Source organism: Hemiscyllium ocellatum, chromosome 23, assembly GCF_020745735.1.
Source record: "Hemiscyllium ocellatum isolate sHemOce1 chromosome 23, sHemOce1.pat.X.cur, whole genome shotgun sequence".
Taxonomy (NCBI): Eukaryota; Metazoa; Chordata; class Chondrichthyes; order Orectolobiformes; family Hemiscylliidae; genus Hemiscyllium; species Hemiscyllium ocellatum.
This window is the reverse complement of record NC_083423.1, coordinates 46,805,950-46,825,749: the sequence shown is the minus strand read 5'-3', so window position 1 is coordinate 46,825,749 and position 19,800 is coordinate 46,805,950. Positions and strand designations below refer to the sequence as shown.

Below are 19,800 nucleotides of genomic sequence, written 5' to 3'. Positions count from 1 at the left end.
ACATCAGTTAGGTTTGTAAAATAAAGTCACACGACAGTGCAAATTAATGATTTATTGTCAGAGAGGTTTTCTTATATCGGTGCATTCCCAATACTGGTACAATTCAAAGCTGAAAAATCTACACTACAGCAAGCCACCAAAAAAAAATAAATTAGAGATACTATTATACAAAGATTTAATGTACAAATATGATTTATGAATGGTACAAAAGTGACACAGCAGAACAAGTGCTGCACATGTTTCTGAATCTTCATTTAAGCACAACATTAGAAATGGTATGTTGCTTTTGGTGTCGTTGTATGAAGGCGCAGTTCTGGTTTGGGCCTGAGCAACACATCACCGGTATATCAATGTGAAGAACTTATTCTCTTCTGCCTCACCGAGAACTTTGAAAAATTGATAATGTTGTGTTCATGGAGTTTAGTTAAAACTCAACCAAATGTTGTGCAGCATCTGGTTGTTCCATTTAATTTGGAGTTCTTTTATTAGATACTCTTCAGATGCATTTGTAGATATCTTGCTTTTGAACCATAATGGTTTAAGGCTAGAGACTTATATGGGGTAACATCCAATAATTTTACTGATTGCTTTTTTAAAAAAAAATTAAAATCTTTTCAGAATGGTGCAAACTGGTACTCCAATAATTATGGTATCTCACTAACAATTAGAATTCTTACTGTATTAACAGGTCTGGTTTGAGACAAGCAGTTTGCTTACTGCTATAGGATTGTGGTTCTCAATCGCTTGTTTGAATCTTGCTGTCAACTGTCCAGTATAACTTTTACTTCTGGGGAGCAAATTTCCTGTGACAATTCATTAGCTAAACTATAGCATTGTTGCACCTTTTGTAAAATAAAACATTTTGCATGATTCAAATTCAAATTAGCATTCTTTTCTCCCTCATCGCATTTTTATTTAGAGCGCCAATTTTATGTGCAGCCATGTGATCGTGTTTTTTAAGATCTAGGAAAATTCAGCACCCAAAAGGGCAGTGTGTGTTGATGTTGGGAAATATTTATCATAACTGCTAAATGAAAACAGTGAATTTTACCTCCTCTGCAACACAACAAAACTGTCAAGACACAATGCATTACACAACATCAATTTATAATCAACAGTATGTGCATTACTGAGGAATACCTATTAGATCTGCAGTGCCAGATAAATCATCTTAATCACCAATCTCTGATGCAAATGTTCTTTATTGCATAAATACAGTAATTCCATGAATTCCTCAGTCATTTCACAGTTTTTACCATTTAGTTTAAAGTGTGGTTTTATTTGGCTTGTATAAGAAAGGCTAGATGATTCCTGGAAAGCAGACGTTTAGTGAAAGTTTATCTTTGTAACATGGTGCATTAACTGAACACGAGCAGTGGAATGCAATACACTTTATTTCTTCATTATGGACTTGTTGCTTGTACCTACTTTAACATTTGTTTCATATGAATTTGGTCCCACACTGAATTTTCATTGGTGGAAACAGTCCAAAGACACTACAGGTACTTTTAAGGCATTGTTCCAGAGCACTTTTTTAAAAATGTTCTTTTCTTTTATCAGCTCTCTCTTGCTAGCACTGGTCCTCTGTGGTTAGAGCCAAGCCCAGGACGTACCTGAAGCTTAGAATAAAGCAGTGTGCTGTAAAGTTTGGAATCTGAAAGACAGTAGAAATTATAGAGCATGCGAAAGGATAAAATGATGAGTCAGACAGATGTACCGCATGGAAACAGACTCTTCCGTCCAACTTATCCACATCGACAGGTGTCCTAACCCAATCTAGTCCCATTTGTTAGCACTTGGCCCATATCCCTCCAAACCCTTCCTATTCATATACCCATCCAGATGCCTCTTAAATGTTGCAATTGTACCAGCCTCCACCACTTCCTCTGCAGCTCATTCCACACACGCACCACCCTCTGCATGAAAAGGTCCCTTTTATATCTTTCCCCTCTCACCCTAAACCTATGCTGTCAAGTTCTGGACTCCCCCCACCCCAGAGAAAAGACTTTGTCTACTTATCCTATCCATTCCCCTCATGATTTTGTAAACCTCTATAAGGTCACCCACAGCCTCTGCTCCAGGGAAAACAGCCCCAGCCTGTTTAGCCTCTCCTTATGACTCGAATCCTCCAACCCTGGCAACATCCTTGTAAATCTTTTCTGAACCCTTTCAAGTTTCACAACATCTTTCTGATAGGAAAGAGACCATAACTGTATGCAATATTTCAAAAGTGGCCTAACCAATGTCCTGTACAGCTGCAACAAGACCCTCCAACTCCTTTACACAATGAGATTGTAAGCTGAAGTCAAATTTTATATCAGTGTTGATATTAAGGAATTGCATCAAACTCCACTGGCAGGAAACAACCTGCTTTCAAGAGTGTTTCACATATTGCAGGAAAGTTTAAAAACTATTATGGTGCAAAGCATGGAGCTTTGGGAACCATGCCTGAAGACTAATTCCAAGGTTCCATCAAATTCCATGGAATTCAGTGATGTTAACAGTTACCTTCAGTAAGGCAACAGCATAAAACACCAGGGCTTTGCATTCATTTGCACCCACAAAAAGAGGAAAATCCAGTCTTTGCGTTGAATTACTGGAGTTTGGGGTGGGGAGGGGGGGGAGCCGGGAAGAGAGTATCTTGGGTTGGCCATCTGCTGTAAATGCTAATTTTTTCAAGTGAGCATTACATTAAGATAACACAGTTGCCACCATATAACGAAAATTCTTACCTTTCAGGCTTCATAGCTGGGATGGTCTAGAATTCTCATATATCACATCACTGTTGCCATACTGTTGCTTTCTCTTTTTCCACATCAGCTGCACGCACCGATGAATGAAAATGTACTGTTCCTGGGTGGAAAAAAATATTCAGAGTAAGATCACCACAACTTGGAGTCATAGTCATAGAGATGAACTTGTGGCAGAGTTTGAACAGTTCTGGCCTTGCTCCAATTTGTAGGGTTTCTAGATGAAGTAGTGAGCCCAATTTAAAAAAAACTTGTTACATTGAAGTTTTACTTTATATAGATCTATATTTATCTTCTTGAAGATAATACAAGATAAATCGATATAACATATTTCTTGTGATTTTTAGGCAGTCCAGATAATTCCATCATTTTAATTACAATTGTCTCTGAAGCCTTTTTTTCATTATGCAATGTTAAACTTGCAAATCAGTAACGACATTTCTAACTCAATTTCACAATCCGTAGAGCATTTCAAAATACCCTGAAAACAGTACAATAAAAGCTGCTTCATCAGAAGAAAATCTGAGAGTAAGCTGACAAATTTTCCTATCTCTAGGGATAGTGAGGCAAAATTCCAAGAAAAATTATATAATTACACCCAAGCCAATTGAATTCTGAACTAGTTTGCATGATTCACGAGCAACTATATTAGTAGAAGTCTGCTTTCCCCTATGAAACTCCACTTGTACACATCTCTGACCTACCTCTGTCTGAACCATTGATGTTCTGTATGTACGCATTTCAGTCACCAGGCCCAGGATATCTACGTACTCATGCTCCTGGATGTGCTGCATAAGTCGGTCAAGAGCTATAAAGGTGCCCGTTCTTCCCACACCAGCGCTAGACAAGTCAGAAGTACATTGGTTAAATCATTATTCCTAAAAAGAGGTCTCACTTTGCCAATTATTGGTTGACTGCATACGGTCTTAAGTAATCAATTTAGTTACTGCAGTATGGCCATGAAAGAAGTTCTTATTACAGCAAATGGATATTTAATGAAACATGCACCACTTGAATTTATATTGTCCTTAGGAAGGATGTCAAGATGTTGTGGAGGAGATGTATCCGATTGGTACCTAAGTGTGGAGAGCTTGGATTTGTGAGCATTTAATGAGGTTTTGATGGGAACACAAAATTATTTGCTTATTTGGCACAATGGGTGTAGAGAAATTGTTTCGCAGATTTTCTCACTAATCTTTTCTGAATCGTGTTGCAAGGGGGATAGTCGCAGCAAGTATAACTTAAATAATTTACAAATGCTTGCATGAGGTTATACATTTTGGTAGGAAGAAGGGGTGTGGACTATTTTATAAGCTGAGAAAATATTCAGAAATCTGAAATGCAAAGGAACTTGGAAGTCCAAGTTCAGGATTTTCTTCAGGTTAACATGCAGGCTCAGTTAGCAGTTTGGAAGGTGAATGCAAGGTTAGCGCTCATTTCAAGAGGGCTAGAATACAAGGACAGAGATATACTGCTGAGGCTGTGTAAGGCTTTGGTCAGACTGTTGGAATATTGTGCACAGTATTGCTGGTACTAGAGGTGGTTAGGAGAAAGTGAGGACTATAGATGCTGGAGACCAGAGTTGAAAAGTGTGCTGCTGGAAAAGCGCAGCAGGCCAGGCAGCATCCGAAGAGCAGGAGAATCGACGTTTCGGGCATAAGCCCTTCTTCAGGAATGAGGCTAGTGTGCCAAGTGGGCTGAGATAAGGGGTGGGGGTGTAATTTTAGAGGTGGTTTACAAGAATGATCCTACGGGTTGAAGAGTTTGTCGTATGAGGATGTTGGGTCTGTGATATAGAGTTTAGAAGAATGATGGGCGTTCTGACTGAAATCTGGAATACTGAGAGGCCTGGATAGAGTGGAGAAGATGTTTCCAGAGCATAGCCTCAGGAGTGAAGGGGCACCCTTGTAGAACTGAGACGTGCAGGATAACTTCAGCCAGAGGGTGGGAAATGTGTGAAACTTATTGCCATGGAGGCCAAATCATTGAGTGCATTTAAGACAGAAATAGGTTCTTAAGAGGATCAAAGGTTACGAGGAGAAGGCAGGAAAATAAGGTTGAGAAACATATCAAACATGATTGAAATAGTGGAGCAGGTTCAATGGGCTGAATGGACTACTTCTGTTCCTATATCTGAGGGTATGCTAAATGTTGCACTGATGCAGGGCTTTTTACAATTTGAGCAGATTTTGATGCTTTTCCTTTCCAAACAATGGGCCAGCATTTTTATGGTACAGTTAAGATACTTGATTGGAATCTGTTCTAAATCTCTATTTAAGATGAAGTAAAGAAGAATGTTTACGTGCATAATCCCAAGCACTTAAACCTGCACTACACTTGAAGGGCTTTTGCCCAAAATGTCGATTTTACTGCTCCTCAGATGCTGCCTGAACAGCTGTGCTCTTCCAGCACCACTAATCCAGAATCTGGTTTCCAGCATCTGCAGTCATTGTTTTTACCTACACTTGACAGTACAGTTCAGGCATGTGAGAAATGCATCCTGAACAGGTCACCTCTCCAATCTTGTAAAGCAATGCCAGTGTAGCATTAATCAAGCCCTGGGAACAGGACTAGGCAGCATGTAACAGATGAAAACAAGATAACTTTTATATTGAAAATTAATCAAGGACTTCATAATGTTCAAGACTTGAAAGGCTGTCTTCCCTAAAATGAATGCATTTTTCATTTAATACCATAAAGGGACAGATCAAGAAAAGTGTTAAACATGAGGTTGTTAGGATCTAAAATGTATGACTAGAAGCAGAATGCAGACTCATTAAGAGAGTTGTAAAAACATATCCTTTTAAGTTTTTACTGTGGTGAAGAGGGAGCGTTCTAGGATTAAATGAAAAATTCTTTCAGAAAGCTGTCACTGGTACAGTGAGCTAAATTACCTCTTTCTGTGATATACTGCCTTGCAAGGAGGAAGGGAAGGATACATACCTGTTTGAAATATACAATGTCTCAAGCATTGAATTCTCATCATTATTGTGTATATAGAATAACTAAATTACGTATAACATGATGATATAACGAATAGATAGACTGCTAATCTATGTTGTAATATTGTCTAAGGAATGATTATTGTATAGGATACTGGGACTATTCCTTGTTCTGCTTTAAATAATGCCTTGGAATTTCTTCGGCTCACTTGAATAATTTAGTATAGCTCAAGAATCACTACCTATAATGCATCCAATCTGCATTGAAAGTAATGTGCGAATCCAAGTTAATCCAAATAAGTGTGAAATACAACTCCATTTCAATTAAAATAGGATGAGCCCAATTTATTTTGAAATTTAAAGAAAAATGGTAAAGAAACATTTGAGAGAGAGAAAGAGATTTTGGAACAATTTCTGGGAGCAGTGGGTGAGATCAGCAGTAATGCATTACTATTTCTTACTTTGAGATGTATTGTTTTCTATTGAACCAACACTGAAGTCCATTTTATTTTACAGTAATCTTTTTATTATCTAGCACCTATGGGGCTAAGACTGTGCCAATTGATCAAATATTCCAGATAACAGAGATCAACATCATCAATGTAAAAACACACACCAATAGAAATGTAATGCATGAGGTATACACTTCACTGTTATACTTTATTTGCATCATTTTAATATTAATGCAACTTTGCCTTAAATTTACTAGAAGGGAGCCTTCTCAATCACATCTTTAACTGACTACTCAAACATTGCGGTAGTTAAGGAGAATTTGGCTCAAAACTATATCAATCTTTTGACATTTAGAGTGTGGTAAATAAATTTTTAAAACTATAATAATTGCACAGAATAATACTGTAAGCCTAGGTATTTTTTTGGCCAGGTCACAAGGTGACAGTTAAAACAGCTAGCTGCACTGATAACATAATTGAATAGACTCACCTGCAGTGCACAACTATTGGGCCGGGTCTCTCCATTGCCTCCTGCCTGACCAGTTGTACGAACTGTAAGATGTTCTCTGTTGCACTAGCACTGGGCACACCATGATCTGGCCATGCCATGTAATTATAGTGAATCACTCTCTGAATTTCATCTGCCTGTAAAAAAGGATACATATCTGGAAACTAATTACAGTAAACTGCACAAATTAAATTGAAGTAGGGTACGTTGAGTTCACAGTAAACAAATACCATCCCGGAAGAGAGAAGAACTAGACAATTCAGTTAATGTAACGTCGGGAAGGTGGTGGCCTTGTAAGCCAGAGTCCTAGACTAATGGGTTTGAATCACGTCCCATGGCAGATGGTGAAATTCAAATTCAATAAATAGCAAACAATAATGACAATGATGTAACTACTGTCAGTTATTGTAAAATCTATTTAATTCACTAATGGCCATTAGCAAAGGAAACCTGCAATCCTTCCCTGGTCTGGTCTACATGTGACTTAATTGGCAATAAATGCTGACCAAGTTGTCCTTTAAAATGCACAATAAACACATCATTGTTTTGCCATCAAACAAATCAGGGAGAATGAGGAGCCAACATAGAAACATGGAAAATTTGAGGAAGATACTGGAATTCTTGAAGGAAATGGAACTTAAATGGCCTGCTTTCCTCCCACCGCAACCCCCCCCCCAAAGGGATTCTGAGTCCACCCACCCAGCCTCACTCCCCCTATTTGCAAATCCGTGGACATTATGGAAAATCCACCTAACCTGCATGTTTGGACAATGGGAGGAAACCCATACAGACATGGGGAGGATATACAAACACTATGCTGGCAGTTGTGTAAGGGTGGAATTGAACCCAGGTTCCTGATGTTGTGAAGCAGCAGTGTTTGTTCGGTGACTATTCCATGTCTGGATGTGAGACTGAGTAGAGGTCATAAGCCTGGTTAATATTTTATAGTCAAAGATATCTCATATCCTGAAATAGCTACAAATGGTTTAATCACTCGTGTGGATAATTTTTCACATCATGATTGTACCCAGATTTTGTTTGGACGTTCTCCCTGTGTCTGCCTGGGTTTCCTCTGGGTGCTCCGGTTTCCTCCCACAGTCCAAACATGTGCAGGTCAGGTGAATTGGCCATGCTAAATTGCCCTAGTGTTAAGTACGTTAGTCAGAGGGAAATGGGTTTGGGTGGGTTACTCTTCAGAGGGTCGGTCTGGACTGGTTGGGCCGAAGGGCTTGTTTTCACACTGTAGGGAGTCTAATCTAAACTAACTCCACACCTGTCATTGGAGACACTTCTCATCATGGAGAGCATCAAAGAGGGGAGTGGTCATGGAACTTCTAGTGGATATATTTAATTAATTCAGTTAAAAAGTGAGCTTGAATTAAAAATAATTTAGACAAGCGAGTAAAATTAAATATGATTTTAGACTTATTGTACTGCTGCGCAATCAGACAATTGGAATTGTAAAATAAAACTATAACCAGAGCAGTTGTTGAGCCAGTGTCTAAATTCCACAAGCATTCTTGTTCTCTGTTGATCATAATGGTCACTCGCAGCATGAAGCAGCTGCCATCCAGTGATATGTATCTGGTTTGAACATCATCTGTTACTTTCTTCGAGCTATATTAATTTATCAGTAATCTCCCCATTTTTTTAATGGAGGTGTTTACACTTGCTGGAGTAAAACATCAATTCTCTGTGACCCAAGGCCACTGAGGCTAATCAAATGCTGCCACACGTGGCACAAACCGGGTCTCTGATTATAATCTCAACTCCACTCCTGCTTCAATAACATTAGTGATCATTTTCTTTGGAAGGGTATGAAAATGCATTTATTTGAATTAAGTATCACCATCACACTGACTGACAGAACAAAGGATTTACAGCACAATCAGAGCTGAACAACTTACGTAGCTTACGTTGAATTCCCTGATGATCCATTCAGACTGATAAGTCTCCTCAGGCTGATCTGAGGGCTCTGATTCAAATACCATTTCAACAGTGATGTCCCCATAACCAACAGGCTGTTCATTAAAAGGCCAATAATGGTCACATTTTACCTGCAAAGAAAAGTCAATTTTTCATCATTTTTTTGTGTAATTAATATGCATTTGTAATTAAAATGGCATTTAATCCTTTACTGCAAAAAGCTGAAGTATAACAATCTATTTAAGAACTCTATATCATGGCTTCGATAAACCCACACTCTCAATAACTGGCACTGTTGTGGTTTCTTTACCCAAGGACAGCATAGTTACCTTCTAGCAGGTTCTAGATTGGTTACAGAAGTAAAAGATTGAATAGAATGGGGTTTATAGTCTCTGTGGAGTTTAGAAGAATGATGAATTTGCACTGACATATAGAAAATTTTCAGCCAGTTTAGTTTCTGTTTCCCTGCCTGAAGGTTATAAAGCCAGGAACCATTTAGGAATGGGATAAGAAGAAAGCTCTTCAATTAGAGGCTTGTGAATCTTCAGAATTCTCTCCTCACTGCCCGTGCATGCACTGTCACAAGGTGCATTTAAAGTTGAGATCAATACATTTTTGGCCATTCCCACTCTCTCCCAATAGAGTGTTAAAGTGAAGTTAGTGTGAAGATATTTTGTTACCTTGAATAGCAAAGCAAGCTCAGAGTGAGCCATATATTACTTCTAGATATGTTTGAGTTATCATAAATTAATAAATACGTAATCTGTGGAGGGATTTAAAGATGAACGTTTAAAATTTAAAGCATCAGGGCAATCGCCCATTACAGGCTAGTGAGGACATTCATGATGTGTGAGTAAGAGGTATCCAGAGACAAAACACCAAGAGCAGAGCCTCTCCTCAATAACTCCCTGCACAGGGTGATTAAGATATGAATATTTCAGCAAATGTCTATGTACACTGGCTAGTGCCTAGAATCGGTAGTAAGATCTGATAATGTATATAAAGTCACGATAACAAAAAAATGTTTAATGAAACATCAATTTTGATGGCGTGATGGATGATTATAAGTGGACCAGACCATTACAACTGTGGTTGCTGTTAGTTTATTTAAGTTACTTGCCCGTCTCCTCTCAGTACATTGTGTAAGCATAACGATGATACAGGATTTCTGCTGCATTATCATTTTCCAAAAATCATTTCTGGTCTCCGGCAAGGGTCCTTGCGTTGCAATGTATTCACGTGCAGAGTTAAATCCCTGTGGAAAATAAATTACAGCTGACCTTTTTGTTCCAAAGACAATAGGTAATATAGCTAAAGTCCAAAACAATTGCCATTATGAGAAACATGAAATACTGTGTAGTGTTATCTATTCTACAGCATCCGATCCTGCTCAGCAGAACCTTCCATTCTCTGTACTTCAAGCAGTCCTTTAGTTGCTCAACACAGAATTATCCATATCTCCTGGTTATACCTCATCTGTCAGACAGAATTTTTTATACATGGTCCTTGCTAAAGGAGAGGTAGCCCCTCTTTGCAATCCCATTTTAAAATGCACCCTCTAAGTTTTTTTTATATACACTTATGGGACATGGACTTTGCTGGTTGACCACTATTTTGTTGCCTGTCCCTTGTTGCCCTTGTAAAAATGACAATGAGCTGCATTCTTGAACCATTGCAGTTGATGTGCTGTGGGTTGACCCACAATGTCCTTAGGGGCAGAATTGCAGGATCTTGGTCCAATATTGAAGTGATGACCATACTTTTCCAAGTCATGGTGGTGAGTGGCTCAGAGGGGAACCTGCAGGTTGCTGCCCAGATCCTGGGAATCATGTTGTTATTGCAAGTTAATTCATCACTGTGACCAAACAGAAATGCCCAAGGGTTTCTCCTCTTTGAGTTAATGAATGGGAACTGAGCCATTACAGAACCATTATACTTTATCATACTGCTCTTCCCAAAAGGAGAAAATAACATCAGCTGTCATTTGTACTCTTGATCATGATCCTGCTATTCTTATTGGCCACAAATATTTCAGTTTTGGGGAGATGATTATATTAACATAGTGACACTTGTGAAATGTCACACATGGCAAGTGGCTACTGATTGAACCTGACAGTCTCAGCATCAAACCCTCACCAAGAGTCTTCAGCTACTCAGGAGGAGGAATTTAAAGAAAACAAGAAAAATAAAACTTTAAAGATCTAAACATCAAGTGGCAAATGTTCATTTTAAACAATGAAATTAATTGCGAAACTAGCCCCATTTTCTCCCCCGAATGAGTGAATTGACCAAGTAACTTGAGAACACAACTACCTGAAAATCTATGTTGTTACTTGTGCCAGTTTACAGATCAAATTGGAGGAGTAAGCAGCTTAATTGAACATTTTGATATCGATCCTCAGATACAAAGTTAAAAATGACACAAATCCAGGTTTATTTAGAAGCACTAGCTTTCAGAGCTCCTTCATCAGGTGGTTGTGGAGTATAAGATCACAAGACAGAATTTATAGCAAAAGTTTACAGTGTGATGTAATTGAAATTATATGTTGAAAAAGACCTGGATTGTTTGTTAAGTTTCTCATCTTTTAGAATGAACATGTTGGTTTCAGTTAGGTCTTCAGATCCTCAGATAGGTGAATGATTCAGACTGTTTAAAAATTAATTCCACTACTTTACCGCACTGAAACTGCTAAAGGACAATCAATTTAAATATTAAGCGTACAAAGTGGGCATTAAGTTACAAAGCATTTACAGTAATTGTGAGATATGACCATCTGTGGTTGGGCTTGTTTTTAAGCTACTCCAAAAATACTGAGATGGCGTCAGGGTTGTTGTTTTGGTAAATCAAACTTTATAAAACCATCGGCGTTGCTCTGTTTCTTGTAGGGGGAAGGCATGGGATGTCATGTCAGCGACATCTTAATGAACCAAGTTCTCTCCAATTGAAACCACTGAGACTGAAAAAGAATGATTAAAAACTTCTGTACCACACCATTACTTACAGGGATGTAGTTAGCATTGATGTAGTCCGAGCCCTCTTCATTGTGAAGAGATCTTAATTTCACTCGGCTGAAGTCGTCTGTGGAGAAAATGGCATCCAATGAAGACGTTAGATCTCTTTAAGTAACCTCTTAACCATATTTGAAAGGAATAGTAAGCCATTACGATGTACCTACTACATATCTCAGTCAATTAGTGCCAAAGTTAATAGGAATATTTGCTTCATTTAAGTTGCCACTGGAGGGATAATAACAAATAATCAATGCCAAGAGATAGGTTTATCTTGAAATGCAACTGTGCAGATTAGGGCCTCAGAAATTGGACCCTCATTAATAGTCAATTCCTCTTGGCAAATTGTTTTTTTTTGAAAAGACAAAGGTACATCTGAGGAGCAGGAAAATTGACGTTTTGGGCCAAAGCCCTTCATCAGGACTGAAGGCAGGGAGCCTCCAGCGTGGAGAGCTAAATGAGAGGTGTGGTGGTCAGGAGCTCAGAATGCATGATCCTTATGTATTCTGAAGCTGCCCTGTTTAGTGTTGTTTCACTTTAATGTTGGTTATTTAATGGGTACCTGCAATTTTGTAGAAAGTCACAAGATTCATTCTCACATCAGCTGTAATTTTAGTGACTGGGAGAAACCTAAATTTGCTCCTTGTTCACATGTTAGAGATTAATCTGAACGTTGCCTCCTGTGTGGCCTGGCTGGTGCCTTCCTGATTTTTGAGTTACAGACTCATAATTTCCTAAGATATAGGAGCAGAATAAGGCCATTTGGCCCATTCCCATCATGCACCGCATGTTGGAGCAGTGAATTCCACAGATTCACAACCCTTTGGGAGAAGTAATGGCTGCTCCCTACTTCTAACCCTTCATCGCCAGATAAGCTACATCCCTCTGTTGCACTTGGTTTCCTATTCAAGATCCAGATTCAATCTGAAGCACGAACTCTATGCAATGAAAATGCGTATCCCAATTATTCAGAACTACTGGCGCTTTTTGCAACCCATGTGGTTATTAAAAGTAACTTGCAAAGTTGCTCCTGCTCTCTCCAAGGCCCTAGCTCAAAGTAAACATTCAGGAAAGCGAACGAGCAAATGGGGAGCATTTGAAAGCCCGTGGACTATAGAACAGCCAGCACTTCCAACCAGTGGGATTCACACTTCCATGAAGGAAGAGTTCCGGCTTCAGACTGCATTTAGACCTTGGGAGGCAGAGCAAGTCCAGGAGATGAACCAGTAAGAAGGTGAGTTGGGGAGTGAAGATGCAGACACTAATCAGAGGCCATGAAGTGAGGAAAGATGTATAACTGGTGGTGGTGGTTGGGGGGAGGTTTGAAGAGAGGTCCTGAGAATGGAAAGAAGCTATGCCAAGAAGTGGGATCACCGATGAGAAGGAGATACGTCAAAAATATGAAAGAAAAGTTTCAAGTTGCAAATTTCAACTTATTCTAAAAGTTATTTCGTTTCCCACTAAAGGAATTAAACAATGCAAAATGTTTTAATTTAGAAGGTAGAATAAATCAAACCATAAAATGTAGGCCATTCAGCCCTTCAAATCTGCTCTGCCAATCAATGCGATGATTGCTAATAGCATAATTCTCAACTCCATTTTTGTCCCTTTGCTCTAAAATGTAATTATCTCGGCCTTGAGTAGGCGTAAACACCCAGCTTCTAATAAAGTGTTAATAGTTGGTTTTATGATAAGGAAGATCTTACTGTTACTACAGTATTAGTGTTGGTTCCTATGGGAACTTTGAGGACTTACTGTAAATGAGCACACAAGACTGGAAAAAGCAGTTTTGGTCTTTCTGGTCACCCCAGAATGATATTTACTGAGCTGTTACCTCTCATCTCATTCGCTGTCCCTGTTATCTGTGACCTCTGCTCTCACCACTGTCTACATTCAGTACTGTCCCTGTTCTATCTGAACTGTGGACTCTCAATCCTGCTTCTCCTCCAATGCCAATTACTGTAATTACATTTCGATGGCATCATGAATGTAATGGAACATCCCAGGGTGCATCCCATGTAAAGTCACAAAGTAAAATGTTTCACTGAGTCGCACATTAAGACTTGAGCATATCTCTGAAAGATAATCATGGTAGGAAGTTCTGTGCATGCACATTTTGACAGACACCCTGCCAGTGAAGAGTTGGCAGCATCCAAATAAGCCCAATAAATTTGAACATCAGTGAGAGAGGTACTGCACGTGTGGACAGTGTAAGGCACAGACACCAACAACAGTGGGATTAAAATTATTGATGCTCAAAAGGCCAGCTGAGAGGAATGCAGACCTTTGAGGTGTGTTGGCATTGAGGAGATTTTTCTTTTTGCTTTATTCATTCACAGGATGAGGGCAACATGTATGGCCCATCCCTATTTGCCGAGAGTGCAATTAGGAGTCAACCACACCGCTTGTGGGTCTGGAGTCACATATAGGCCAGAACAGGCAAGGATGGCAGTTTCCTTCCCTAAAGGACAGTGAACCAGATGGGTTTTTCTGACCACAGTATTGGATTATGGTCATCATTACACTCTTCATTCCAGGTATTCATTAAATTCAAATTCCAGCATCTGCTGTGGTGGGATTTGAACCTGTGTCCCCAGAACATTATCTGGGTCTCCAGAGTAACAGTCCAGCGTTAATACCACTGGGTCATCACCTCCCTTTACAGAAATGGGAAGAGAATTTGGAAACAAGAAAAATAATTTTAAAGTCTAGTCATTGCTTGACTGAGAGCCAATGTAAGAAAGGCAGATTTCCTTCTCTGGTCTACATTTGTGAACTGATGGCTTCAAATCATTTCAATTACCCATTAAACTCACTTTCAATTCCAGATTTATTAAGCAGATTTAAATTCCAACAGATGCCTTGGTGAGGTCTGAAACCATCTTCCCAGAGCATTAATCTGGGCCTCTGGATTTCTAGTCCAGTGATTTAGCCACTACCCCAACAGCACTCACTTAGTGGGTTAAAGGCTCTTCAGTTGTAAGTGAAATTGGAGGTGAACTAGGAAAAGGCAGTAGTCATAGGAAAAGACAATGGCAGATGTGGGTGAACAGCAGTACAAGGAAAGAGAACATTCCTTTGATTGAAAATAGCAAGATCAAGGGGATTGCCATGGATATGAGTTGGGGAGTTTACATTAAGGGAAGACGAGATGGCAGTGAGCTCAGTGAGGAGAACACCCTTAGTTGAAGTGAGGGTTGAAATGACTGAGCTTGAGATGGTACTGCGTGCAGAGGTGGAGGGAGGGACGCAATGACGATACCTCAGTGAGAAAACTAAGGTGGAAAGGCCAACAGGGAAAAAAGGATTGAAGTGGAGAGGTGAATGGGTGAAACAAGGCAAGATATTCAAGAGAAACAGGGAGTCAGAAGGGTGTGGTATTTAGTTAGTGTGATAGTTATTCTGCGGGATGGTCTAGGAAGGGTGAGTGATGGAAAATATTTGGCGGAGGAGCAATGGTTATGGGAAAAGTGTTATCACCTCTTAACTATGTTCTGTCAAGAACACTAAGTCAATGCAATCATCCACAAGCATTCATTGCTCATCAGGGTGGGCCATGTTCACACATGGATTGACATTCTGAGGGAGTAAAAAGCTCAATGATGTGACATTAATTCATTTGCATTGTACTTAAAACCATATAAAAATAGTGCCAGACTTAACTCTTTAACATTCTTGAATACCTCAAAGTTTCATAACATCTAGATTCTTCTGCATCTGAGAATTCTGCAGTAGTTCTCTATCTAAGTAATATTATTTTTCTCTTTCTTGCTACTTGGTGCCCCCTTCTCCCCTTGTTCCCTCCCTGCCATTCACTGACCTTCATTTTCCACATTCCTATTCTACTCCCTTGCCTCAACTTTATCTGTTTATTTATTACATTTCATCATAGAATCCCTACAGTGTGGAAGGAGACCATTTTGCCCATTGAGTCCTCACCAACCATCCAAACAGTATCTCACTCAGACCTAGCCTATCCCTGTAACCCAGTCCATTTCTGGACACTATGGGCAATTTAGCATGGCCAATCCATCTAACCTGCACATCCATGGACTGTGTGAGGGAAAACCTCACGCAGACACGGGGAGAAGTGCAAACTCCAGACAGTTGCTCAAGGGTAGAATTGAACCTGAGTCCCTGGTGCAGTGAACCAGCAGTGCTAACCACTGAGCTACCGTGTCACCCATTAGTGGTCATATATTGAAGTGTTCAGGGTGAACCTCTCATTTAATCCTAACTGCTTTCATCATGTTACTATGACTGTAAAGACCACACCTTTTTTATTTTGGACTGTGAACCAAAAATGGAAGCATGAACACTGTTTTTTTTTTAAAAAAGGGGAATAAAGTGTGCATTGAAGCACTTTACAACACGTGGATTATAACAGCAGCTCATTCTACTTGTGTGTCTGCATTTGGGACACAGTTTCTTCACCGATTGTATACTTTCCTGCCATCCACTGTTTTGGTGTCAAACTTTCTACCTTATGTGTCAATCATAATTGAGTGTGTGCTAGGGTAAAAAAAGGCATAGCTTAAGTTTAATAGTGTTAATTTAGCAATTAATAATAAATCTTCTTTGTTAAAGTAGAGGTATTGATTATAAAGTTATTTTTCCTGTTCATAACGAAACTTTAAGTTTGGTTTCCAAACTGCAGTCAGTCAGCCAGGTAAAATTGGATTTTGTGCCTTAATACACATTTGTCGAGGCTTAAGTGGAATAGTGGGGCTCGTTTCTCAGCACAACGTTCCCAATGGGGTCGTGCCAACACTCTGTAGTGGATTGGGTGTTGCAGGATGGCTGGTGTGCAGAAGCAATACCTTCAGCCCACTTCAGTGGACCTCTCCTTGAGCTGGCAGGGTAGATCTTCCCCTGGGTCAGCGAGAAGGTATGGATTAATATTGCAGGACTGTTAGCAAGCTTGAACAGGACAAACGGCTGAGTCAGCAAAGTGGGACTGGTCGTGGCATGTTCGAGTTCAATGTGTAAATAAATAGGTTAAACGTCAAACCTGCAGTTTTCAACATTTTTCTCTAAATTATGAAAATACATCATAATATAAAAGTCCACATGGTAGAAAAAAAATGAGCGCCTTCCAACACTTATCACTCAGACCATTAGTAAACCAATTGAACCTACGAACTGTTAGGAACAGAAATAGTCCTTTGGGAGTTTAATCTAAAAGCAACTTGGTTTAAAAGCTGCAATGCATTTAATTTAAAGCTCTCCATGTTTCACAAGAATTACACTTCCAGACAGTGGAAAATGACGTGAGAGAGGATTATTTGATGAATGCAGTATTGTATGACTCCGTAAATACTCACACGGCAGGATATTAGTGTAACGATTTTTACATCGATTCACTGGCAGTTCAGCTGCATCATGGGGTATATCCTGACCCACAAGCTTTAGATCCTGACAATGAAAACCAGAATGATAATGAGTTCATGGAAAGACATGATCGGCACGATAATGAGAAGGCACAAGTAGAAACACATGGACAAACACATGTTTGTTTAATATAAAAATGAATTGTAAAATGACTTGTTCGTAGTGGAGGTGGATCAGCTGACCTCTCAGGCAATGTGGTGCCATTAACATCACTCCAGTTTATAGACAAGAGTCAATATGATGCTGTGATGCTGGTCAGTCACTGAGGGAGACACTGAACAGAAACAGGAGACTTTCCCATTGGGGTTGGTGTTTGTAGAAGAGGGAAGAAGGAAAAAATTGAAATAAATCAGTGATGGTGAACCACAGCCTATTCTCACACACTGCCTATCTAACCAGACAACGTAAAGGCTGGAACATAAGGTAACAGTTGTTTGCCTGCTATCTGAGCTGAGCTATCAAGGGGATTCGTTGGCTGGACAGCTGGTTGCTGACCCAAAGTGACATCATGAGTTCAATTCCTGCGCTGGCATAGGTGAGGCGACCCTCAGGTTAAACTCATCCCCGGGTCATCTTTGTCTCTTGGACAGAGCAGCCCTCTCGGGTTACAGTGACTTTACCAAGTACGTGCACGAGCAAAGAAAAGGAGGAGCAAATATTTCCGTAAGTGTCTCATTAGCTGAAGGAGTACCTTACCTCAAACTGCAGAGAGAATTTGTAATCAGAGTCTCTACCCATATCCTTCAGATATAACTCAAAATCGTCCAGCTGAACAGGGCTATGGGAAGTAAACAGAACAGTCCATTAATTTTAACTCCTGTAATTGGCCTTAAAAAAAAGGATGAATTCACATTAAAGATAAATTCACTTCTCAAGATGCCTTTGCTACGGCAGTGAAGGGTGACATTATTAGAACTTTAGTCAAGCGACTTCTGTTATTTCAAAATCATGTAAGTCACGCTCATGCCTATTTAATTCATTTCTGGCCTATGGAAAGGACTGCTTAAAGTTACACTCGTAACATGTGTAAATGCATAGTTACATTTAGATGCACATTGCTGGTGTGAACTAACGGGTTGGGTGCACTGGAGACTTGTCGCACTGACTCTGCTAAATCACTGACAGGACACAGATACAACAAGAACACAACATTTACCATTTGCAAGGTTCTCCATTTTAAAAGCTGCAGCCAGAGGCAATCAAATGAGAGTTCCGTGGGTAGAATGCGAAACAGTGTAAAATGTGTTGGCCTGTTTTATATTTCTAGCAATTTTTGTTTTAAACAATAGAAGGTGATCAACAGGCTACAGTAATTTCATGTTCTCAGTTTGGTTGGCTCCATTCTCTGAGACAGGTAATATGTTCACTAATAATTAAACAAGAGCCGGACTATCGCACACTTCTTTTTAAACACGGACTGCTCAATGGGCACCTCAGAGGGATGAAATATGCCAGGTTATTTCTAAATATTTAAAATCTTTTTTGAGAGGGCTGTTAGTGCAGAGGTCATGAGTTTTTTGTGCAAGAGACCAACAGTTTCGGTTGAGCAATTCTGGGAAGCAGTGCACACCGCCCCAGAAAGGAAGTGAGTGCAAACCAAAATCAACAACTTGCAGCTCAAAGTCATATCAGCAATTACTCATGTGCAAGGAGCAAGGATCAATAATTGGAAAAAAAATACAATCAATATTCTACAGTGCTGAGAAAGAAGCAGCTTAAATTAAAAAAAACTATTGCTCGGTCTAACCAGCTAAAAATAATCACAGCTGTCTGTGGTCTCCCAATACATTTTTCACTAACTCATCAGTTATGAGTATTACTCCTCAGTGCTGACTTAGTGGAAGTTATTAAAATGAAAATAGGTTTTATTTTGACTCGTCATTATAAATTTAACTTGTCAGACCATTTAAAATGATTTCACCCTTTTGGGCCCAGTATTACAGTACAACGAATACAACCTTTAAAGAGGATGAAAGACTTGTGATGCACTTAGCTCCATGATGACTTTTCAGGTTCACTAATTGAGTGAGGTTTCTCATGAGTAAAGAGGTGGGTAAAAACCAAAGCCACGTCACATCAGTGACTTGGTTATACATTTGGCAGTTGCATCTTTTGTGCAGCACATTATGACAGTGGTTGCTAGCCGTCCTCTTGCCTCAGAAATGCATGGGTGGTTACAGGCAGACCTTAAAATATGGATAAATGAGCTAAAAAAGAACCTTCATCTGCGCCATTGTCTAATTACCCAGTGAGAAATTCTGCAATGTATCATTGTTGAGGACAATATTGTAAGAAGACTTACTTGAACCCTGTAAGTTTGACTGGAATGATTGTAAAGAGGATGTGGTGTGGTCAGGAAGGCAATCTCAGTATCAAGTTGCAAGCCATGGTTTCTGATTGACATTTCGATTTGGTTTGTGCAAAGATTGGTCTTGGTTTTAAATAGAGACTTTGAGAAAGACTACTGTGTGCCCCAGATGATCAGTGCTTCTCCATAACTGGGCTGAAGAAAAGTTGTACATCGAGATCTGAACTTTATAAATCAGCAGCCTAATGGAGACCAGATCCAACAAATTTCCTAGTCTTAGGAACACATTTTCCTCTTACACACAATAAAAATTTACTGGAAACATCTACTTTATAAAACTGCAGTGTTGTATCTTCCTGCACCTGAAGATCCTTGTAGATCTATCTAGAATTTACAAAGGCCCTATTCTTCTGCATCAGCGTTGGAGTTATGCAAAGAAGCAAGCCCGATTTGTAATATGGGATAGATACACTTTAGTTGACTGGTAGTGATACCTCACTGTCTAACACTTGGA

At 39.5% G+C, this 19,800-nt stretch overlaps 1 protein-coding gene across 3 annotated transcripts in view; it reads right to left on the bottom strand.

The window, feature by feature from the left end:
* Nucleotides 1-66: 66 nt before the first annotated feature.
* The window catches only part of ptpro (protein tyrosine phosphatase receptor type O), an 80,748-nt gene continuing 61,014 nt past the window's right edge, over nt 67-19,800 (bottom strand). For 2 of the 3 annotated variants that reach the window (XM_060843204.1, XM_060843206.1), the window contains exons 14-22: nt 17,675-17,756; nt 16,912-17,002; nt 11,581-11,657; nt 9,699-9,833; nt 8,560-8,709; nt 6,635-6,789; nt 3,455-3,590; nt 2,733-2,853; nt 67-1,654 (exon numbers count right to left, since the gene is read on the bottom strand). In XM_060843204.1, the coding sequence (XP_060699187.1) occupies nt 2,743-2,853; nt 3,455-3,590; nt 6,635-6,789; nt 8,560-8,709; nt 9,699-9,833; nt 11,581-11,657; nt 16,912-17,002; nt 17,675-17,756 (937 nt within the window). In that variant the 3' untranslated portion in view covers nt 67-1,654; nt 2,733-2,742. The remainder of the gene's footprint in view (nt 1,655-2,732; nt 2,854-3,454; nt 3,591-6,634; nt 6,790-8,559; nt 8,710-9,698; nt 9,834-11,580; nt 11,658-16,911; nt 17,003-17,674; nt 17,757-19,800) is intronic. The other variant, XM_060843205.1, reaches the window with a different exon arrangement.